We start from the raw sequence: 24,691 nt of genomic DNA on the forward strand, positions 1-24,691 counted from the left end.
AAAAAAAAATGATGAATTAATATGCACCAAAGTATTGAAGTGCCACTGAAACAGTGAATGCAGTGCGAAAATCCATAACATTATATTGACTCTGCTTCTACAGTTTCTCCAGTAATGCAGGCATTGACCTGTCAAGTACCCGACTAGCCAGTTAGGTGAAAGAATCAGGCACACCCTTCAAAGCACAGAGCTTACTTTCAGTTTCACAGCACAGGCGTTTCGTAAGTATAAAACCAAGGGATTCTCAGTCCATGACAAAACTTCTCCGTTTTTGGCTTTCCTGTTTGAAACTCCGATAAGGTAAGGCTTTAAGGTTTATTGTTCTTAAGTATGTTTATTAATAATTACACAGTCCAGAATACAGTCCATGTTTTTACACAGACAAGCTTTAAAAGTAGCTTGTGGATCCTGTGTTAAAATAACTTACACTTAGGTTGAAATCAAGTGTTGTGAAACAACAAACAATAATTACACATTATTAATGCTTATATGACTCATATCATCATAGGCTTGCAAAATCTATGCAAATTGTTGATGCCAGATGAGAAACAGAGAATGATTGTGGTCTTTGTAGAGGAAATTTTATGTAAATATGGCATGCTGTCACCAACAGTCACCTATTTCTCTAATTGCATACATATCCTTTATGCATTAATAAAATTAACAAAAATTAAAATTTGGAACATTTGAACAGTTTTTCACATGTAAATATACATGTCCACGTATTTCGTTTCCATAAAGGTATACATAAAGCTAGGTAGAGAGCAGACTTTCTCATGACTGTTTGCATGGGTGTGAACTTTGAGTTTGGTTTTGCTCAGCCCAAATGGAAATGATTTTTTTGGATTAGCATGTATTTGGTGTATGTGAGATACACTGTACAAACACACAAACTCTAAATTACATTAAGAATTTTTTTTAAATGCATCTTACATGTGCATATTGGACATACATATTGGACAAGTCAGCCATATTCACTCAAACAAATGTACTGGATTTATTAAAAACTTTACCTATTTACTTCACTGAAGTGAGTTCTAATTAACTGGACTGATCATATTCATGTATTATTGCAACATTAAACTTAATATGGTTACGTTCTACTAATTAAAGCAGAAAGAGAGCATAAAGTTGATATGTTTAAGATCTATATAATATTATTAAGTCATTATTGTGCTACTGTCTTCACCAACAACAACACGGCTAAAAGAGTGGAGTGTAAGGAAAACACACACTCAATGGTAAACAAGTAAAACAACATACATGTTGATGATGCTAGGAGTCAACGGGAAACGTTGAGCTTTACTCAACAAGATTACACTGAATGTAAACGAGCTGCGAACACTAATTAAGTAACTCTGACAACTCACTTAATTTCACTGAAACAACACAGTTTCACTGCCTTTCACGTTTTTGTTTAGAAACATTAATGTGAGAAAGCCAATTAAAACCAAAAATAAGTTGCTCTATGGTTCAAGTGTTGTTACATTTTGGCTGTGGCCTTTCAATTGCAAATCTTTTCAAATGCTTGGGGGGGGGAGCTCTGTGTGCATATGTTTGCTATGTAAACACATAAACACATAGATCAGAACTGCATTCTGCCTTAATACACATAACAACTGATCATTGTATTATGGGTGAGGGGGATCTCACATGGTAGCCTGCTGCAATGTACTGAATTGTCTCTAAATACAGTAAAAAGTAATAGAAATTGTAGAGCAAAAATTTACTTCTACAACAGTGTGATGTATAAAATGTTCAGCGATATTGAGCTGAGTATTTAAAACTTGAGGGGAAAAGTACAAAAAGTATATCCCTGCAGCCTCATCAAAACCTTTTAACTTTTCACCTTTTTATACCATTTTAAAATGCCATTATCATTGTGTTAATATTTCAGGACAAACAGATCAACAGAATCAGTCCATAATTAAAGTGTAAACATATTTTAATTTACAATAAAGTTAAATGTAGCTATGTAAAAAAATAAGTCTGTTTTCATCATACCTGCTGCCCTAGCTAGCGTGGCCTCCATGGGATTTGCCCACCTGGCCACTCATGCTCCCACTGCCCAATTTCAGCTTTTTTCAGCATGGCTGTGGTGATCTTAAACCATGGGGTCTCACACACCTTCACTCCTGCCCCCCATGAGCCTCGTCCAAACTGTAGCCCTGACTGGACTGCGACCACGCACGAGTGCACCCTGATGGACGAATTGCATCGCCAATACGGACTTATTCCATTCTGTCTCTGTCTGTCCTACATCACATTCCACATGACGACATCACCCTTTCAAGCCGCTATTCCTCCTTTCTCTTGCCATTTGTCTTTTTTTCACCTTCTTCATTTTTATTCCCCTCTCTTCTCCCTAGCATGAGGACAAAATCCCTGTCCTTTACCATGCCTTACTTTCTTGAGCCTTGCTGGTTTATGCCAGTTTCTCTGCATCCCACCTAACCACTAGTTTTATTCTGGCTGTATAAGCTCTTACTGGGAGCTTGCTTATTAAAAGCGGATCCTCCTCCGCTTGTCATCCCGCATCCTCTTCCCTTCCCTTTCATCCCACAACCTCTCTTCCTTCCTTCATCCTCTTGCCTCCATCCTGTCTCAGCTCCATCCCATCCCAACTTGTCCTTAATCTGTTCCATCTCATATCGATCCCTGAATTCCAGCTCTACAACTCATTTGTTTCTACTCGACTCCATCTGAACCCAGCTCCCTCTCAAGTTCAACTCAGTCTTAGTGCAGCTCCAGTGTGCCTCAGCTCAGCAACTCACCTATGACTCCACTCTGATCAGCTTCAGTACAATCAGCTCTGCAACTCATTTTTGACTTCCCACCTCGGAACAGCTTAAATGCAACTCGGCTCTGTAATTAATTTCTGCTCCATCCCAGATTAGCCCCAGTAGAATACTCTTTTCTCTGTAACTCTTTTCAGACTCCACTTTGCTCCATCCTGGGTTGGCTCCATTTCAGATCAGCTTCAGTGCCACTCAGCGCTGCAACTTATGTCTAATTCAGCTCAATCTCGAATAATCTCCAGTACAATCAGCTCTACAACTCATTTCTGCCTCCACTCTGATCCATCTCAGATCAGCTTCACCTCAGATCAGCTCTGTCTTGGACTGACTCCATTGCAGCTCAGTTCTGCAACTCTTTTCAACCTCCATTCGGCTTCATCTCAGATCAGATACTATACATACAGCTCTGCAACTCCTTTCAATTTCACATTATTTTGGCTCCATCTTGAATCAGCTTCATTTCAGACCAGCTTCAATGCACCTCAGCTCTGCAATTCCTTTCTGGCTCAGCTTGTCTCCACGTCAAATCAGATCTTGGATCTGTTCCATCCCAGCTCAACTCCAACACAATCAGCTTTGCTAATCATTTCTGTCTCATCTCGGCTCCATTTTTTCCTTTTTTTCCCCTCAGACTGGACTAACATTGGTTCATATGTGAAGACCTGTGCTCCCAGAAACCTGCCACTGCTGATTCATGGTGGTGGTGGTGGGGGGGGGGGGGGGGGGGGGGGGGGGGGGGGGTTAGCTGTTCTCCAGTATGGATGCTAGTCTGGCTAACATCCTCCTTTCTCCCACCACCTGCACTGGGTCTAGGGGGCTTCCCAGGACAGAGCTGGCCCTCTTAATGAGTCGGCCAAGTCTCTTCCTGTCCGCAGTTGAGTTGCTGCTGCCCCAACATACCACTCCATAGAAGATGGCTGATGCAACAGCAAAGGTCCTCAGGAGCGCCCTCTGCTCTCCAAATGACCTTAGTCTTCTAAGCAGGTAGAGCAGCTCTGGCCTTTCCTGTAAAGTGCACTAGTGTTATTCAGGGTTGGGGTAGCTACTGAAAAATTTGTAGCTAGCTACTTTGTAACTTCTTAACATTTCAGTTGCCGACCCTTGAGCTAAGCCTACCAGTAAGGGATGATCAGTGTGTGGGGCCAGCATGTGACCACTTGCTCGATCTGTCCATGGCTCAGTCAGCATTGCACAATCACCACTAGCCCAGTTAATAACCGTGTTCTGTGGTTCAGATTTTTTGCAGATTGACTGAAGCCAGTAACGAAACTGTAGCAAAAATAGCTAAATGCAAAATTGTAGGCACTACAGCTATTAGCTACAAAATTTTGTGGTTAGCTACAAAAAGTAGCAGGCTACTTAGCTACTCCCCTATACCATCTCTTTGGTTTTCCCCACATTGATCAGGAGGTGGTTCCTCAGACTCCAGTCCACAAAGTCCTGGGTCAGTTCTCTGTACTCTCTGCCATCCTCTAATGAGTCCAATGATTGCAGAGTCATCAGAGAACATCTGTAGATGGCAGTTTGGTGAGGTCTGCAGTGTACAGGGTGAGGAGGAATAGTGTCAGTGTCTTCCCTGTGGGGTCCCTGTGCTGCTGTGTCAGACACGCTGGTGAGATAGTACAGGATCCATTTTGTATGGCCCATGTATGGGGTTAAAAGCACTAGTGAAATTCTCACAGTGCTCCCAGGCTTCTTCAGGTGAGAAAGAAAACTAAGCTCCACAGTTAAGACACACAATAACAGAAAGAGTCTCTCCATGTTTTCTGTGTTTGTAGGAGGTCAGTATCTCCAGATCTAAGATCATGTGCTGGAACATACACAGACAGACACTCTGTGATGTAAGAGCTTTAAGGTCATTTAGAGCATTAAAAACTAGGGGCAGAACTTTAAACTCTATTCTGAATGTTACAGGTAGCCAGTGCAGTTCTTTTAAAACATTGTTAGGATGCTGCTGCATTTTATATGAGTTGTAACAGATGTATCGTTTTCTTAGGAAGTCCAGTAAGAAGATTAAGCAGCAGACCACCATGCCACCATCACAATATTACACTGAAATAAATTTATCTGCACCATTTTTATTTTCATTTTACAACTTTAATAGCAAAATTGTACCATGCAAAAGTACCATGCAAAGGGCCAACTTAACTAGACCTCTTTTCTGCCCAGGCTAAATTACTCCACCAAGCCTGTGGAGCCTAGTGCACAATGTCTAAATCAAATACCAAAAAGATAGACCATCTGACAAATAACTGATGCTGAACTGCTGCAGTTCTATCTTGCAAGAAAAAGATTTCTGGATCTCTGTCCTTCTCATCCTGTTAAGTTCCCTCAAGCCAGCTCTTATATGTATCACTCAGTCCTAGACCTCAGGTTTGTGAGTTTATCCTGAAGTGTTTTTGAGGTTCCAGCCTTCTAGTTACAGCCCAAGTTCTCAGAGTTCTCCCCCATTCCTCAATCAGTCTTTCCTCATACTTTTACCACATGTTATACGTATGGTCTAGACTCACAAAACGTAATGTTATAACTGATGCTTTGGGGGAGGAACATGGCTTAAACCCCACCTTCCTCTAATCTAACACCCATATCTTCATCTTCTAAGCCACTTACACTTCTGGGTCACGGGGGGTGCTGGAGCCTATCCCAGCTGTCATTGGGAGAAAGGCAGGATACACCCCAGACAGTTCACCAGTCCATCACAGATCTTAGACATAAATTAAAATCCTCAACTTCCGTTCCTGTGACAAAAGGTTCACAAACCCACCACCACCCCATCTCCTCTCTGTTCCTCAGTCCTGCCTCAGTCTTACTACAGCTATAAGGGGGAATCTGGCCATCTAGCTTCAGGCAGAAGCTGTCCAGAACTCCAGCCATGGTTTTCCCTTCTCCCTTAATCAGTATTCCCTTACACTACCACCACACATTAAAGGCAGGGTAACTCTCAAAAAACATTTTTTTCCATTTCCTGAAAACAGAACATTTTAGAGATACAAGGTTTCATTATACTAAGACAATTATCAAATGGTGTGAAAATCCAGTGACATCTCTGCAAGCACAGCATCTGACTGGTGAGTACTGGAGTACTCACCAAAAATATTGTGTTTAGGATGAACACTCTCTAGTCTGTACAGTCTGTGTATGAAAATTAAGTCTTATTTGACTAACAAATGCCTGGCATTTAGCCTGCAGGCAGGTGCATGCTAGGCAAAATGAGCGTTTTCAAGTCTGAGACAACAGGAAAATCCTGTTTCATTACACACTGCAGCATGAAACCCCTCAACAACAAACTCAAACACACACACACACACACACACACACACCTAAACTTGTTAACACACACACACACATTCAGCACAGGCAGCCACACACTCTCTCACTTAACCTGCACTTCCGTATGACATTCACTATGACAGATAAACTATAAATTTGAATTGCCAATATTTTAATAATCTGGGTGAGCTCTTAATTTTCTATTTTATGCTTCATGATCTTTGGCCTCATTTCACTTTTAATCTTAACTGTCAAAAGTGATTTAACAAAGAAGAACAAATGCTACTATTACTTCAGAAATGAAAGGATATACAACCCTAATTGCAGTGAAGTTGGCACGTTGTGTAAAACATAATAAAAAACAGAATACGATGATTTGCAAATCCTTTTCAACCTATATTCAGTTGAATGCTCAAAAAACACCTGTTTGGAATGTTCCACATGTGAACAGGTTAATTGGAAACAGGTGAGTGTCATGACTGGGTATAAAGGGAGCATCCTTGCTTGGATGGCAGCAGATGTTGCTCCAAAACCTGTATGTACCTTTCAGCATTAATGGGGCATTCACAGATGTGCAAGTTACCCCTGCCATGGGCACTAACACACCCCCACACCATCAGAGATGCTGGCTTTTGAACTTTGCGCTGAAAACAATCCGGACAGTCCTTTTCCTCTTTGGCCCGGAGGACACGATGTCCATGATTTCCAAAAACAGTTTAGTTTAGTTTAGTTAGATGGAGCGACGAATTGAGTTCACTGACAGTGGTTTTCTGAAGTGTTCCTGAGCCTATGTGGGAATATCCGTTACAGAATGATGTGGGTTTATAATGCAGTGCCGCCTGAGGGATCGAAGGTCACGGGCATTCAGTGTTGGTTTTCTGCCTTGCCGCTTACCTGCAGAGATTTCTCCAGATTCTCTGAATCTTTTGATGATATTATGGATTGTAGATGATGAAATCCCTAAATTCCTTGCAGTTGCACGTTGAGAAACGTTGTTCTTAAACTGTTGGACTATTTGCTCACGCAGTTGTTCACAAAGTGGTGAACCTCGCCCCGTCCTCGCTTGTGAATGACTGAGCCTTTCAGGGATGCTCCCTTTATACCCAATCATGACACTCACCTCTTTCCAGTTAACCTGTTCATCTGTGGAATGTTCCAAACAGGTATTTTTTGAGCATTGCTCAATTGGGGTTGTATTTAGTGTTTGCAAATTCCATCAGTACTTGTTTAGATGAAAATTTAAAGGCGACCCTGTGGAGAAAGCTCATTCTGGCCGCTTGTATCCGCGATCTCGTTCTTTTGGTCACTACCCAAAGCTTGTGACCATAGTTGAGAGTTGGAACGAAGATTGACCGGTAAATTGACAGCTTTGCCTTCTGGCTCAGCTCTTTCTTCAACATGACGGACCGGTATAGGGTCCGCATTACTGCAGACGCCGCACCAATCCGCCTGTCAACCTCTTGCTCCATCCTTCCTTCACTCGTGAACAAAATCCAGAGATATTTAAACTCCTCCACTTGGGATAAGAATTCACTCCCGCCCTGGACAGAGCATTCCACCCTTTTCCTATCTATTCATGCTTCAACAATTACAGAGAAAATTACAGAGCTCGTTTAATGCTCTACAAGTGGCATTATATAAGCACAAACTAGTTTTAAATGCCCGAAGGCACAGGGAAATAACCCTCTCATCCAACAGAGAAAACCTCAACGTACAGGTGCTGAGCCGGGGAGCTATGAGTAAGCCCACTCCTGCCCAACGCTTCTCACCCTGGACAACTCCAGAATGGAATAAAGTCCAATCCCTCTCCAGACAGTCTGTTCCAGGGCCCCTGCCATGTGTTGTGGTGAGCCCAACTATATCTAGTTGGTATCTTTCAGCCTCATACACTAGCTCAGGCTCTTTCCCTGCCAGAGAGGTCATGTTCCATGTTCCGAGAGCCAGTTTGAGCAGGCAAAGATCAGAACGCCACCTGATCCACATTGCAGCGGACCTCCATAAGTGCCTCTCCCACGGGTCGTAGGTCCATGGGAGAGTGGTCCCATGTAGCTCATTCAGGCTGAGCTCGGCCGGGACCCATGGATTCCTAATCCATAAGATTTAATATGATGTCGACCCACCCTTTGCAGCTTCAACTCCTCTGGGAAGGCTTTCCACAAGGGTTAGGGGTGTTTTTGGGAATCTTTGAGCATTCTTCCAGAAGAGCATTTGTGAGGTCAGACACTGATGTTGGACGAGAAGGCCTGGCTCACAGTCTCCGCTGTAATCCATCCCAAAGGTGTTCTATGGTGTTGAGGTGAGGACTCTGTGCAGGCCAGTCAACTTCTTCCACACCAAACTCACTCATTCATGTCTTTATGCACCTGCTTTGTGCACTGGTGTGCAGTCATGTTGGAACAGGAAGGGGCCGTCCCCCAAACTGTTCCCACAAAGTTGGGAGCATGAAATTCTCCAAAATCTCTTGGTGTGAAGCTTTAAGAGTTCCTTTCACTGGAACTAAGGGGCCCAGCCCAACTCCTGAAAAACAACCCCACACCATAATCCCTCCTCCACCAAACTTTACACTCAGCACAATGCAGTCAGACAAGTACCATCTCCTGGCAACCACCAAACCCAGACTCGTCCATCGGATTCCCAGATGGAGAAGTGTGATTGGTCACTCCAGAGAACACGTCTCCACTGCTCTAGAGTCCAGTGGCGGCGCTTTACACCACTGCATTCCACGCTCTGCATTGCGCTTGGTGATGTAAGGCTTGGATGCAGCTGCTTGGTCATGGAAACCCATTCCATGAAGCTCTCTACGCTGTTCTTGAGCTGATCTGAAGGCCACATGAAGTTTGGAGGTCTGTAGTGATTGACTCTGCAGAAAGTTGGTGACCTCTGCGCACTATGCCCCTCAGCATCCGCTGACCCCGCTCTGTCATTTTACGTGGCCGACCACTTCGTGGCTGAGTTGCTGTCGTTCCCAATCGCTTCCACTTTGTTATAATCCCACTGACAGTGGACTGTGGAATATTTAGTAGTGAGGAAATTTCACAACTGGTCTTGCACAGGTGGTGTCTGATCACGGTACCATGCTGGAATTCACTGAGCTCCTGAGAGCGACCCATTCTTTCACTAATGTCTGTAGAAGCAGTCTGCAGGCCTAGGGGCTCGGCTTTATACACCTGTGGCCATGGAAGTGACTGGAACACCTGAATTCAATGATTTGGATGGGTGACTAAATACTTTTGGCAATGTAGTTTTCTACTGCCCTACACAAATGTGCCACATTCTACTACTCATGTTTCTCCTACAATGCTTCTCATGAAATGACAGTTGTGCACTAGTCTTGATCTCCTCAAGCCTTCCAGGACAAGGACTCTAGTCCTGCAGCAACAGCAAGCTCAAACAGAGAGACACAAACAAAGAGTAAAAGATAGGGTTCTCCAACCTGGTTAACATGTGTTGGCACATAACTACAAGTGGATTCCTGAAACTGTACTGATAGGACCAGTATCTTACACAATACAGACTATGGAGCTTGTCATCTCAGGGAGACACTCAGTTCAGCTAATACAAGGTGCAAAATCACCTGCCAAGTTTTCTATGGCAGCCTGTCCTGAAGCTTTGCAGTTGAATGGTCCAAGTCAACATTCACTTTCTTTGGATAAGCCACAAGCCCAGGTTACTACTTCCCCAAGGCCGGCCACTGCTACAGTTGAGTTGACACCATTCACTACTCATGTGTCAACTCCAGTTTTGAAGGATATTCCTGCATTGGGTAAAGGGGACTCTTGCTGTCATCCAGTGAGAGGTCTATAGCCACCCAGATATTTAAACTATTAGTCATTGACATACCCACAGGAACGGAGCAGAATAAACACCAGGGTAATGTTAGGGTTTGAGGTAGTTTACCCTAACTCCCTTAGTACAGAGTAATATTTTTATTACCATTGCTAGTAATCATTGCTGTAAATGAGATACAGTCATCAATGGTACTGAAAATGGCCAGCAGAGGTTGATCCTTCACTTTCTGAAATGCTTGTTTATAGTTTGGTGTCCATTTTCATTTGCTCTCCATCTGCAATTATCAAATCAAGGGATGGAGGAATGGTTTGACAGAAGTTTTGGTAATAGCTCATAAGGCTTAGAAAGATACAGCTAGCATACATGTACTAGTCATGGCGCCTCGAGGACAGCATTGGTTTTGTTGTCAGATTTGTGAAATATTTTCTTATCTATTACATATCCAGAGTACTCTATGAAGTCTTTAAAAAATGCTTGTATGTGTATGTGCCCTCTCTAAAATGTGCTTTGTATTCTTTTTTGCCCTCCTTGATTACTATATGTGATGGTATTTGTATTGGCTCATTTTTTCAATTAAAAAAGTTCAGGTAGAGTTTTCTAGCTCACAGTGGATTGTACATAGGAGTTTTATTCTATACTGTACATTTTGTACTTTAATTCTGTGTGAAAAGAGAATACATGACCAGTCTTTTGCATGAATTCACTGCTTTGTGTCGGTTTGTTCATTTAAACAATTTTAAAATACAATCACCAAAGTAGGTTAAAAATAACCCTGTGGAAAAAGCAATTCTGAATAAATCAGTGATCCTGAAATTGCCCAAATAGGTTTTTTTGATTTAAAAAAAAACTTTATCTATTGTCTTGATGCTTACTTAAACTTCAAGTCAATTGATAACATGCTCATTGAAAATAGTGAGTACACTATTCCACCTGTAAATGTGTTTTAGTTAATGATATGCCAATGTAGTTCACAACAATGGTGCCATGTGTTCCATCATAACTTTCATCTCTTGTGACAGGACGTCACAGTGTCCTATGGATTTAAGTGCGGGAGATGGGCCTGAGGCTGGAGGTCAGAAGTCAGACGCTTTTCAAGATAATAGGTGAGACAAGGGATGGGACAGGAAAGAACAGGAAGTGACAAAGGAGGTGGGTCAGAGTTGAACAGGTGTTGGGACAGGGTGAAATATTCCCTGGTATTTGGGGATCTCATGTGGACTGTAAACTCACTCGCCATAATGGCACTGATGAGCCATGACTGGCAACAAAATGTTTGGTTTAACAGTTCTTTTTCTGGAAATGCTCTGTTCTAGTGTGGTGATACACACTTTCTCACATTAACTGAGATCTTACTCAATTCCTCTTTTGTTTCCAGTTTGAGAAGTTCACTCTGGAGCTTGGGGCAGTGTACCTTCTTGCAGCATGAGTTGTTGTGAGAATGTTGGGGTGTGAAGATTGCAAGGATGGAGCATGAAGGTGTAGTGGCCAGGGTTTTCCTCAAAAAGATCAGGCTGAACTCCAGAGTTTGGCTTGGTACACGCAATATTTCATTTGCACACAAAGAAGTGAAAAGTGAAAGAAGAGACTGGATAAAAACATAAAATAAATGGCTTGCAATGCAACTAGTATGACCTAGACACAGCAGATTATGCCTAGTCACTCATGCAGTCCCACCTAGACATTTCTGACTAAACATCAGCCAATTTGTGCCAGAGTGTATTGCCCTGTACTATCCCCATAGAGCATTGAAAAGACTGTACCTGGCCTAAGTAGTGTGGAGGCTCCTCTGCATACCTTGGTCTGGGTGCGCTGTCCGCCTGAGCTTGTGGTTGAACATAAGAAGAGTCCTACATACTTGAGTGGCATGCCAGCAAGACCGTGGTTGGTGTTGATCCCAATCTTGCTGGAGCTGGTAGTGGTTTGTGTACAGAAGTTCTTTGTGGTTGTGACCATAGACATAGCTAGATGATACATTGTTAACTCAGGCAAGTAGTTTGACCTGGAGTCCCATTAACAATAGAATGGTTGAAGATACAGTTAAAAGATACAAAATACAGTTGCTTCTAATTCAAGTTCCCAAAGAAGGACAAAGTTGATGGGGGGGGGGCCCATCCTCCTCTGGTCAAGCTGCCTACAAATTATTATACTACTAATATTAATAGCAGTAGTATTAGTAGTAGTAATAGCTAGCAGTCTATGAAAACATCAGTGTAGGGTGGGCAGGTGGTGGTAGCTGGGGTGTGGGCAGCTGGTCTGAAGTGGGTAGCAGGAGGGCTCGGCAGTCGGTCGTCCTTCAGTGTTCAGCCGGTTAGGTGGTCGGTCATATACTTGGAAAAAGGCAGGGAGAGGGAATTAGTTTTATTCTATCTGTTTGTACGTAAAACAGGGGATGTAAACATTTCCAGAATGTGGCTAACGACTCCGGCAGAACTGACTATGACAGCTTAACTAACAGGAGAGAACCAGAAGGACACACAGACACGGCAGCACTCTGAAACAGTCTGGCATCCCTCCGCTCCACCGTCCACAAACCTGAGTGACCGCGTGCGAGCAGCAGGATGACAGCACCAGCGTCTCAGTTTACTATTATGCCCTGTGTCCATGGACCCCTGGATCTGCTGCCTTTATCTAAGGGGGAACATTAGCTACCAAAAGCTAAACTGAACAAGTGAGTTTTCAGCCTATTCTTAAAGATTGAGACTGTGTCTGAGTCCCGAACAGTTTCTGGAAGATCATTCCAGAGTTTTGGGGGCTTTATAAGAAAAAGCTCTTCCCCCAGCTGAAACCTTCTGAATTCTGGGGACTATTAATAAGCCAGCACTCTGGGATCTGTGCAGGTACTCGGGAGCGAGCCCATGTAGGGATTTATAAGTCAATAAAAGGATTTTATAATCAATACGGAATTTAATAGGTAGCCAATGAAGTGATGATAGCACTGGACGGATATGATCAGATTTTCTAATTTTAGTGAGGACCCTGGTTGCAGCGTTTTTTGGACTAGTTGGAGTTTGTTTAAATTCCTGCTTGTGCATCCTGACAGTAGCGCGTTACAGTAGTCTAGCCTTGAAGTAAGGCCATCCATCCATCCATCCATCCATCCATCCATTATCCTCCGCTTCTCCGGGGTTCGGGTCGCGGGGGCAGCATCCTAAGCAATGAAGCCCAGACCTCCCTTTCCCCAGCCACTTCCACCAGCTCTCCAAGGGGGATTCCGAGGCGCTCCCAGGCCAGCTGGGCGATATAGTCACACCAGCGTGTCCTGGGTCTTCCCCGGGGTCTCCTCCCAGGTGGACTTGCCTGTGACACCTCCCAAGGGAGGCGTCCAAGAGGCATCCTAACCAGATGCCCGAACCACCTCAGCTGGCTCCTCTCGACGTGAAGAAGCAGCGGCTCTACTCCGAGTCCCTCCCGGATGACTGAACTTCTCACCCTATCTCTAAGGGAGAGTCCAGACACCCTGCGGAGGAAACTCATTTTGGCCGCTTGTATTCGCGATCTCATTCTTTTGGTCATTACCCAAAGCTCATGACCATAGGTGAGGGTGGGAACGTAGATCGACCGGTAAATCGAAAGCCTTGCCTTATGGCTCAGCTTTTTCTTTACCACAACAGACCGGTAAAGAGCCCGCATCACTGCTGACCCAGCACCACTCCGCCTGTCAATCTGCCGCTCCCTTGTACCATCACTCGTGAACAAGACCCCGAGATACTTGAACTCCTCCACTTGAGGCAAGAGCCTATCCCCGACCCAGAGAGGGCTCTCCACCCTTTTCCGCCTGAGAACCATGGTCTCGGATTTAGAGGTACTGATTCTCATCCCAGCCGCTTCACACTCGGCTGCAAACCGATCCAGCGAAAGCTGAAGTTCGCGGCCTGATGTCCCCAATAGGACCACATCATCTGCAAACAGCAGCGATGTGACCCTGAGGTCATCAAACCGGACACCCTTCATCCCTTGACTGCGCCTAGAAATTCTATCCATAAAAATTATGAATATAATCGGTGACAAAGGGCAGCCCTGATGGAGTCCAACTCTCACTGGGAACGAGTCTGACTTACTGCCGGCTATGCGAACCAAACTCCAGCTTTGTTTGTACAGGGCCTGAATGGCTTGTAGCAAAGAGCCATGTACCCCGTACTCCCGAAGCACCTCCCACAGAATACCCCGGGGAACACAGTCAAATGCCTTCTCCAGATCCACAAAGCACATGTGGACTGGTTGGGCAAACTCCCATGAACCCTCCAGAATCCTGGAGAGGGTGAAGAGTTGGTCCAGTGTTCCACGACCAGGGCGGAACCCGCACTGCTCCTCCTGGATCCGAAGTTCAACTATAAGCCAGACTCTCTTCTCCAGTACCCCTGCATAGACCTTACCAGGGAGGCTGAGGAGTGTGATTACCCTGTAGTTGGAACACACCCTCCGGTCCCCTTTTTTAAAAAGAGGCACCACCACCCCAGTCTGCCAATCCAGTGGCACCGCACCCAATGTCCACGCAATGTTGAAAAGGCGTGTCAGCCAAGACAGCCCCACAACATCCAGAGCCTTGAGGAAGTCAGGGCGGATCTCATCCACCCCTGGAGCCTTGCCACCAAGGAGCTTCTTAACTACCTTAGCGACTTCGGCCTCAGTAATGGACAAGCCTATTCCCATGTCCCCAGACTCAGCCTCCTCACTGGAGAACGTGTCGGTGGGATTGAGAAGCTCCTCAAAGTATTCCTTCCACCGCCCAATGACGTCTTCAGTCGAAGTCAGCAGCACACCATCTCCACTATATACAGTGCTAGTGGCACACTGCTTTCCCCTTCTGAGTCGCCTGACGGTTTGCCAGAATCTTTTCGGAGCCGACTTAGTCACTTTCCAAGGCCTCACCAAACTCCTCCCATACACGGGTTTTTGCCTTGGTGACAACTGAAGCCGCAGATCGCTTGGCCTGTCGATACCTGCCAGCTGCCTCTGGTGTCCCACAGACCAACCATGCCCGGTAGGACTCCTTCTTCAGCTTGACAGCATCTCTCACCTGGGGTGTCCACCACCGGGTTCGAGGATTACCGCCCCGACAGGCACCAACTACCTTACGGCCACAGCTACAGTCAGCCGCTTCAGTAATGAAGGAACGGAACATGGCCCATTCTGAGTCAATGTCCCCCACCTCCCCCGATATCTGGTCAAAGTTCTGACGGAGGTGTGAGTTGAAGATCAATCTGACAGGTTCTTCTGCTAGATGTTCCCAGCAAACCCTCACTATACGTTTAGGCTTACCAGGTGATGATCAGTTGACAGCTCAGCTCCTCTCTTTACCCGAGTGTCCAAAACACATGGCAACAAGTCCGATGACACGACTACAAAGTCAATCATTGAACTGCGGCCTAGGGTGTCCTGGTGCCATGTGCACTTATGGACATCCTTGTGTTCAAACATGGTGTTCGTGATGGACAAACTGTGGTTTGCACAGAAGTCCAAAAACTGAACACCACTCGGGTTCAGATCAGAGAGGCCATTCCTCCCAATCACACCCCTCCAAGTCTCACTGTCATTGCCCACGTGAGCATTGAAGTCCCCCAGTAGGACAATAGAGTCTCCAGGAGGAGCACTTTCAAGCACCCTTCCCAAGGACTCTAAGAAGGCTGGGTACTCTGAACTGCTGTTCGGTGCATAAGCACAGACAGCAGTCAGGACCCGTTCCCCAACCCGAAGGCATAGGGAAGCTACCCTCTCGTCCACCGGAGAAAACCCCAACATACAGGCACCAAGTCGAGGGGCTATGAGAAAGCCCACACCTGCCCGCCGCCTCTCCCCATGGGCAACTCCAGAAAAGAAAAAAGTCCAGCCCCTCTCAATGAGATTGGACCCAGAGCCCAAGCTGTGTGTTGAGGTGAGCCCGACTATATCTAGCCGGTATCTCTCAACCTCGCGCACCAACTCAGGCTCCTTCCCCGCCAGTGAGGTAACGTTCCAAGTTCCAAAAGCCATTTTCAGCAACCGAGGATCAGAACGCCAAGGCCCACGCCTTCGGACAGTGCCCGATCCACAACACACCGAACCCCTACTACTGCCCCTCCCATTGGTGGTGGGTCGATGGGAGGGGGGACTCGTGTAACTCCTTCGGGCTGGGCCCGGCCGGGCACCATGAGTAAATGCCCGGCCACCAGACGCTCGCTGACGAGCCCCTCCCTCAGGCCTGGCTCCAGGGTGGGGCCCCGGTAACCCTGTTCCGGGCAGGGTACACAAGTCCCGTTTTTGTGTCTTCATAGGGGTTATTATGGATCACACTTTGTCTGACCTGTCACCTAGGACCAGTTTGCCATGGGAGACCCTACCAGGAGCTTTTGCTCCAGACAACATAGCTCCTAGGATCATTCAAGCATGCAAACCCCTCCACCACGACAAGGTGGTGATCCGTGGAGAGGTGAAGTAAGGCAAGTAAAGCAAATCAGGAAATCAGGAGATCATTTGTAGGGAGCTTGAGATTTTTCAAGGTCAAAGTTCTTTTTATAAATTTCTTGACAGAGAAACAAAATGTAGTTTCTCCAAGACATGGTGCTACATTTTACAAAGAAGTGGCCCAAGTGAACAATAAATATAAGAAATATAGACAAACTGTACAAACTCCATATATTAAATTCTCCTCTAAAATATACAATAACTACAAACACTCAACAGTTGAGCAAAAGACAATAGAGAAAATAGATCAGCTGGTTGTCTGCAGCAGCAATAACACTGCACTGATAATGTATAATAGATTCATTATTACAAAGTTGACCCTGTAACAGTGCTTTCCTGTCTGAGACGGTGCAGTTTCCAGACAGTGATGCTACAGGTCAGGGTGCTCTCTATGATGCTTTGTAGAAAAAGTGGAGAATGAGTTGTGCACAGTCCACCCGTCTTCAGTCTCCATAGGAGCTTCTTTCACTTCTTCACTAAGAAAGAGGAGCACAGGGAGCATGAGAGATTGCCAGTGATGTGCACTTATAGGAACTTGAAGCCATGTTTCCACTGCAGTACTGCTGATGTGCAGAGGAATATTAGGCACCTATGTCCTTTTGAAGTCTACAATTATCTCTCTTGCCTTGGTCACATTCAGAGAGAGATTGTTGTCGATGCACCAGAATTCCAGTTGCCTCACTTATCCTTTGCAGGTGCTCTCATTATTGTTGTAGATGAGTAGAGGACTCAGCACACAGACCTTTGGGGCTACAGTGTTCAAAGTAATGGAGTAAGGTAGTCTATTCGGGATCCTGGCTGTTCTGATACTTAAGAAGTCTAGATATAACAAAACCACTCAACAAGGGGGAAAAAAGAAAAGAGAGTCTGAAAGAGAAAAAATTACCTTTAAGTCTATGGGGTTTTTATCCAAGGGCAGCAGTTGCTTAATGGCAGTAAGAATGTAGCTAGCCATGGTTGGCCACAGATCAAGAGTGTGTGGATCCCTGGCATGGAGTAGCCTTGGTGTGGCTGGAGCAGGTGCTGCACCCTACAACTCCATGTGACACATCCACAACAGTGATGCTGAACGAGTGAGTGCCCCATGGGTTGTTATAATGGCTCTGCAGACGTGTGAATCCATTTCCCCAATTTTCTCAAAAAAAAAAAAAACAGAAAACCAGCCAGAGTTAGTCCAAAATAGTAAAAAAAAGACAGCTTACAAAACCCAGAACAAATACTGAAGAGAGTCCAAAATTAGATGAAAGCCCTAGTAAATGTCACGATTGGCCCCTCCCAGTCCTGTCCACGTGCATTTTGTTTCTTCCCGGTCCTGCCCCCTTGTGTCCAGACCCTGCCCCTGACTGTTACCTGTTCTCCACCTGTCCCTCATTATCCCTGTTGTATTTAAGCTCCGTGTTTATCCTGGTTTGTTGCTGGTCTTTGTTTGAGGTGTTGATATTGTTTGAAGTGTTTGGTCTTTGTCTTGGATTGTTTGTTTATTCTGTGTTTATTTAAGTCATCTCTACAGAGCTACAGAAATGCAGTGTGCTCCAATGTGTTACTATGAAAAAGTTCAAAACTAGGAGGCAAAATAAAAAAACAAAAACTCCTTTACCACCTCTATGTCGCTCTTCTGCACTTCATGAAATCCTCTCTGCTGAAGTTGCTGGCAGCCTTGTCACATGGTGTGATCAGTGCTGAGCTATACTTTTCCTGAGGTTCTTATTTAGCTTGACTATTTTGTCTCCTTGATGATTTCCTCATTGTTGCAGGGCCAACAGCAACAGTATGATGAAGGCTAGTGACACATCTACAAGAAAGCGAAGGTAGGCCTGCCTCCTCAGAGTGTGCAGTTCAGCTGCAGATGCCCCCGACCTCTCTGCACCGATTGCTTTGAGCACCATCAGCTGTCCTTGTCCTATTTTTAAATTTACTTCTTAAGTGACACAAAGATTTTCTTTTTTAAACTAGGCTGGAGCAGGAAGACGAGATCCTCACTAAAACTAAAAACTTAAAGTAAGTGGTGTATTTGACAGAATAAATCATTTCCAAATACATTTAGGAAGTGGATATTTCTGGAAGGTTTATAAACATATTTTGTTAATGTAAGTAAATAACAAAAATGTTTTCTATGCAAGGAGACATGGCTTATGTATGTATTCATAACAGGCAGGGTTTATGGCTTATCTGTGAAAACATGGTCAAATACTAATAAAGCTGAACATCACGTTTTAAAGTGACAGTTTTTTCTTTGTAAATATATTTTATTCAAGAAGGCACAAAGTAATATGCAGTAGAATACAATATCTTGAATTGAATTTGTTTTCTTTTTAACAAACCCCACCCACCCACAACACCCATATACTGCTGTAACGAGAAAAAAAATAAATAAATAAATAATAATAATAATAAATACAGATAAATAAATAAATAAATAAACAAACAGTAATGACAGACAGTGGGGAAATTACCTATTTAAGTACATGTTAATCATTAAGCAAAATCAAGTATATATATCAGGGCTCCATAGTCTTATGGAAGGGTCTTAAGATTTTTAAAGTACTCAATCATAGGGTCCCATACCTTGTGAAATTGTCTTGTTGATCCTCTAGTAAAGTATTTAACTTTCTCTAATTTCAGGAAAAACATTAGTACAGAGAGCCAGACCGACACTTTGGGTGGTTCAGGGGATTTCCAATGTAATACTATATTTCTACGGGCTATCAAAGATGCAAAGGCAATAGCGTTCATCTTGTCAATGGGTAGCATGAGCTCATCATTCAACACTTCAAATATGGCCATATCTGCAGACGGTTTGATTTTGGTATTAAATGCATCATTGAGTATTTTACAGATAGATGACCAAAATTCAGTTAACTTGGGGCAATTCCAAAAAACATGGGTCATATTTGCTGGAGAAGAATTGCAGTGCTCACACCTGTCGTCAAGGTTGTTGTAAATTTTTGAGAGCTTGGATTTGGTGTAGTAAGTTTTGTGAAGGATTTTGAACTGTATCAAGCTAAGCCGGGCACAGGATGATGTTCCATTGATTCTTTCCAGAGCGTGTTCCCAGAAGTAACCAGGAATTTCAGAACCAAGTTCTTCCGACCATGCAGTTCTAAGCCCATCTAATGTTGTTTTCTGAAGAGAAGTAATTATATTTGAGATGTTTGCGATATGTCTTCTCAAATGCATAGGGTTACGCAAAATCTTCTCCAGTCCTGAATCTGCTGGAGATGTAGGAAACGTTGGACTCTGGCTTTGAATAAAATGACAGACTTGAAAATATCTGAATAGGTCAGATTTTTGTAAGCGGAATTTGGCCGAGATGTCAGTGAAATTGGCAAAAATACCATCTATATAAAAATGGTTACATGTATCCAAACCATTCCTCCTCCATAGAGTGAATGTGTGGTCTATTCTGGCAGCAGGGAAAAGGTGGTTATTACAAATAGGGCTGTATATAGAGAATTCTTTTAGTTTGAAATGTTGTCTGAATTGTGTCCATATCCTAAGAGAGGAAGATACCACAGGGCTAGAAGTAAATTTAGAGGGTGAAAGTGGTAATCCAGCAGTGAACAAAGCAGAAAGTGAGGTAGAGGTGCAGGAGTTTGCCTCAATCTTACACCAATCCAGCTGTGGACTCTGGTACCAATATATGACTTTTTGAATATTAGATGCCCAGTAGTAGTTTCTCATATTAGGTAATGCCAGGCCACCCTTATCCCTAGGCCTTTCTAAAAACTTTGCGGATTCTAGCATTTTTATTTTTATTTTTTATTTTTATTTGCCCAAAGAAAAGAGGAGATTAATTTATTTAAAGATTGGAAGAAGGATTTAGACAAAAAATTGGGAGACATTGAAACAAATACAAAAAACGGGGTAATACATTCATTTTTATACAACTAACTCTACCTGGAAGAGATAAATAAAGACCAGACCATCTCTTAAAATCAGCTTCCAATTCAAGCAAAAGAGGTTTGAAGTTCTTTTCATAGAGGTCAGAGAAAGCATGGGTGATGCGTATGCCTAAATATTTAAATCCAGTCCTTGACATATGGAAAGGGAGCGCATTGTCCGGTAATTGAAGAGCCAAATTATTAATGGGAAAGCATTCACTCTTAGAAAGGTTTAATTTATAACCAGAGAAAATCCCAAAGTCGTTAAGGATATTGACAATATTAGGAATACATGATACTGGGTCAGAAATATACAGAAGTAAGTCGTCAGCGTATAAAGAGATTTTATGATCGGTTTCGAACCTACGGATAAAAAAAGATATTGGGGGTTGTCCTAAATTTAATTGATAGAGGCTCAATAGCTAATGCGAATAAGAGTGGGCTGAGAGGACAGCCCTGACGAGTACCCCTTGAGAGAGAAAATAGTTGAGAAGATATCTTGTTTGTAATTACTGATGCTTTAGGTGATATATATAATAAGCGAATCCAGGATATGACGTTTGAGCCAAAGCCAAATTTTTCCAGTACAGTAAATAAATAATTAAATTCCACTCTGTCAAATGCTTTTTCTGCGTCCAGAGAGACAACAACTTTGGGAGTCTCCTCGGACGAAGGAGAATGAATGACATTTAAAAGTTTACGGATATTTGTGAAGGACTGACGACCCTTTATGAAACCAGTTTGTTCTGTTGAAATTATATTGGTTATAACATTCTCTAGTCTCGATGCTGGCAGCTTGGCTAAAATTTTAACATCAACGTTAAGCAAGGATATAGGTCGATATGACCCACAGTCGTTTGGATCTTTGCCTGGCTTTAAAAGAAGTGAAATGGAAGCCTCTGTTAAAGTTTGTGGTAAATGACTCTGATTAAAGGAGTGGTTAAACATCTCAAGTAGCAGAGGAGTGAGTTGAGGAGAGAACTTTTTATAAAACTCAACAGTATAGCCGTCCGGTCCAGGTGACTTACCACCTTGCATTTTATGAATGGAGTCTACAATTTCCTGTAACTTTATAGTTTCTTCAAGGTTGTCTTTGGCCTCTGTATCTACTTGTGGGATATCGATGTTGTCTAAGAAAGTCATCATATTTCATTTATCTTGTGGGGAAGAAGATGTATATAGTTTGGAATAGAAATCTCTAAAGGTGTTATTTATCTCTATTGGGTCTACAGTCAAGGATTTTAAAGTGTTACATATCTGAGGTATTAAGCGAGATGCAGATCTACATTTAAGCTGATAAGCCAAAAGACAACCTGCTTTATCTCCATGTTCATAGTAGTGCCCTTTTAGCCAAAGCTGGTGTTTTTCTGTTATTTCTGTAGACAATAGGTCATACTGGGTTATCAGTGCAACCCTTTTTTTATATAGCTCAGGTGTTGGTGTGGTAGAATATTGTTGGTCAATGTGTCTTATTGATTCCAGGAGTTCTTTTTGTTTTTGTCTTCTCGCCTTGTTACGTGAAATAGAATAGGAAATAATCTTCCCTCTTATAACTACTTTAAGTGTTTCCCATAATGTAGATGGAGATATGGAGTCAGACCTGTTGAAATGTATGAACTCGTCTATTGCTTTACCAATGAATTCACAGAAGTGATTGTCTGATAGTAGGGACGTGTCTAATCTCCAGACTCTTGGCTGTGTGACATTTTGAGAGAATGAAATGTCTAGGGAAACTGGTGCATGATCAGATTCAACAATTGTTGTATATTCAGTTTTCTTTATAGAAGGGAGAAGTGTCTTATCAATGAGGAAAAAATCAATCCGACTATATGTGTGATGAACGTGTGAAAAGAAAGAAAATTGCTTTTTGTGAGGATTAAAGAACCTCCAAGGGTCAACGCAGCCTGCTTTGTCAGCAAACTCACCAAGAGCAAGAGACATTTTAGAGCGTGCTAAAGTTCTAGGACCGGAGCGGTCCATAGCTGGGTCCATGACCGTATTAAAGTCACCCGATAAAATAAGACTATGTCTGTTCAAGTTTGGGAAAAGGGAGGTGAGTTTATGTATAAAGCTAACATCATCCCAGTTAGGGGCATAAACACTTGCTAGTATTACTGGAGTGCTAAATAGCGACCCAGATACTATCACAAATCGCCCTTGGGGGTCTGAGATGGTTTGAGATGGTGTAAACAGTACTTTTTTATGGATCAGGATGGCTGCCCCCCGTGCCTTATTATTGAAGTTAGAATGGAAGCTCTGTCCAATCCAGGTCTTCCTAAGCCTGTTATGATCTGCTATTTTCAAATGAGTTTCTTGTATAAATATTATTTCTGCATTTAGCCTCTTTAAATGAGAAAAAATCTTTGCTCTCTTATTCGGCCCATTCATTCCCTTCACATTCCAGGTAATGAAACGTGTTGGTGTTACACCTATATCCGCCCTAACATTATTGATGTCATATGACATGTCACATGGTTAGAAGTGAAAAGCAAGTTGTGCACCCCAGAGTGTCTGTCAATAACAAAAAGAAACATACTAAATATCTCAGTTCAATAGAAAACACAAAAAACAATAACACGTTCATAAGAATAAATCCCCCTTTAACCCCAAACAAAACATATCCTATGCCTGCCCCCGGAACATGGGCAGACTGCAGGCTCTCTTCTAACTCCTGAACCTTCCGATACATCCTCTCCTTCTAAACTGTGAAGAGCCTATGACCATTTAGCAGTGCCTCATAACCAAGTAAACTGACCTAAGTAGACTTTGGTGAAAGTTCAAATTACCAGACATGTCAAAACGTCCTCCAAGCAGTAAGGCGGCTACCTTCCATCAGGCGTGCATGCCCTGACCAGGTCATCTCAGTTGTCCTCGCCAGCCACCTGTTGATCATAGTAAGCCCGTGCCTCCTCCGATGTGTTGAAATCGAAGGTCTTTCCCTTATGGAAGACTCGCAGGACAGCTGGGTAGCGCAAACGGAATTTTATACCCTTCTTATACAATGCTTGTTTAACGCCATTAAATCCAGCGCGTTTCCTCGACAAGGCAGCGCTGTGGTCAGGATATATTCTCAGTGTAACTCCCTGGTAGGTGATGGTGTGCTGCCTTGCCCATTGCAGTAATCGTTCCTTCTCCTGGTGCCTTTGGAAACACACCACTAAGGGACGCGGGGGGTGGTTAGCATCTTCGGGTTTCATGCCCACTCTGTGCACTCGCTGCGTCAAACAGAGCATTGCCGTCGATGAGTCTCATTAGCATGTTTGCTATGAAGTTAACAGTATTCCCAACACCCTCGCTGCCTTCTGGTACATTTATAATCCTCAAGTTATTGTGGCGTGATCTGTTTTCCAAGTCCTCGATGCGGTCTAAGAGTGCCGCGTTTTGGGCTTTCAAAGCTTCCACAGCAGATTCGGTTGCACAAATCTTCTCAAAATTATCACCTGCAAGTGATTCTGACGCAGCCAGTCGTTGCTGTACAGAGTTCACCGTCTCTGCTAAAACACTCACCGAAGTCTGCAACGGCACCAGTGATTCTTGAATAAGGGCAGAGATGTCATCTTTTAAACTTTCTCGTTGCTTAGCTAGTTCTCGCACCAGCTGAGTCATGGTTATCCCGTCGCTTTTGGGAGGGCTATCGTCAGAGGCTTTGGTGGCTAGCTTACTAGCAATGGTGTTTCGCGTGGTCATCAAAGAAGTTTGTTTTTGTTTGGAGGTAGCCATTAGCTGTTTAAGGTCGTATAACATCATAACGTGCGTAAATTACACCAATCCTATGGTAAGGAAATTAAATTTGGTCACAAGTTACAATTACAAGTTAGGTCGGAGCTCTTCACACACGCTGCCTACTCCTTCATGGTCCCACGGAAGTCCTCAAAGTGACAGTTTTAAAGCAGGATCTAAGACACTAAGGATTAGGTCACAACTTGGAAGCCACTCCTGAAAAGAACAAGTGCCTTCGTTCAGTTTAGAGAACATCAATATTACTCTACAATGTCAAAGATTTTGCTTTCAAACATTCGTTCTCTGACCAAATCTAGATAAGTGGTCTCTTATCAGTTGATATCCCCTAACAATGAGCCTGATGCTGCAGTGCTGGTTCTAGGAGACTTTTACCATTTCGACTTGTGTAGGTATCTGCCAAGGTTTACCTGGCAGAATGAAGGTAATAACCAGGTACAACAAATTATTAAACCATTTCTACAATGTCACGGAAGGCTTTTCATGGATTAGCATGGGCCCTACTGTGACATTTAGATTATACTCTAGTTTTAGTCATACGGTTGTATGCAAAAGTTTTGACACTCCTGGTCAAATTACATACTGTGGCACTCACCATGGGCTCTGCACTACATGAGGAGGTTAGGGGGGTGTGGCCATGCAAAGTGTCTATCAGATTGTGCCACACTTCTGTACAAAAAGGGACTGTTTTTTTCTGGGTTCATTGTAGTTGTGTTTATTAGAGTATTTGTGTCTGACGAGGGTGGGCCTCTTTTCTCCTTTCCATCTTTCATG

The 24,691-nt window shown here is 43.5% G+C and overlaps 1 protein-coding gene across 1 annotated transcript in view; it reads left to right on the forward strand.

Annotated features, from left to right (window-relative positions):
• The first annotated feature begins 222 nt into the window (after positions 1-222).
• LOC108414332 (uncharacterized protein DDB_G0287625-like) overlaps positions 223-24,691 on the forward strand; it is a 126,685-nt gene continuing 102,216 nt past the window's right edge. Inside the window, exons 1-4 of the mRNA XM_037538962.1 lie at positions 223-300; positions 10,877-10,960; positions 18,053-18,106; positions 18,252-18,296. Of these exons, the coding sequence (XP_037394859.1) occupies positions 10,893-10,960; positions 18,053-18,106; positions 18,252-18,296 (167 nt within the window). The 5' untranslated portion in view covers positions 223-300; positions 10,877-10,892. The remainder of the gene's footprint in view (positions 301-10,876; positions 10,961-18,052; positions 18,107-18,251; positions 18,297-24,691) is intronic.

This window comes from Pygocentrus nattereri, chromosome 6 (assembly GCF_015220715.1).
Source record: "Pygocentrus nattereri isolate fPygNat1 chromosome 6, fPygNat1.pri, whole genome shotgun sequence".
NCBI lineage: Eukaryota > Metazoa > Chordata > Actinopteri > Characiformes > Serrasalmidae > Pygocentrus > Pygocentrus nattereri.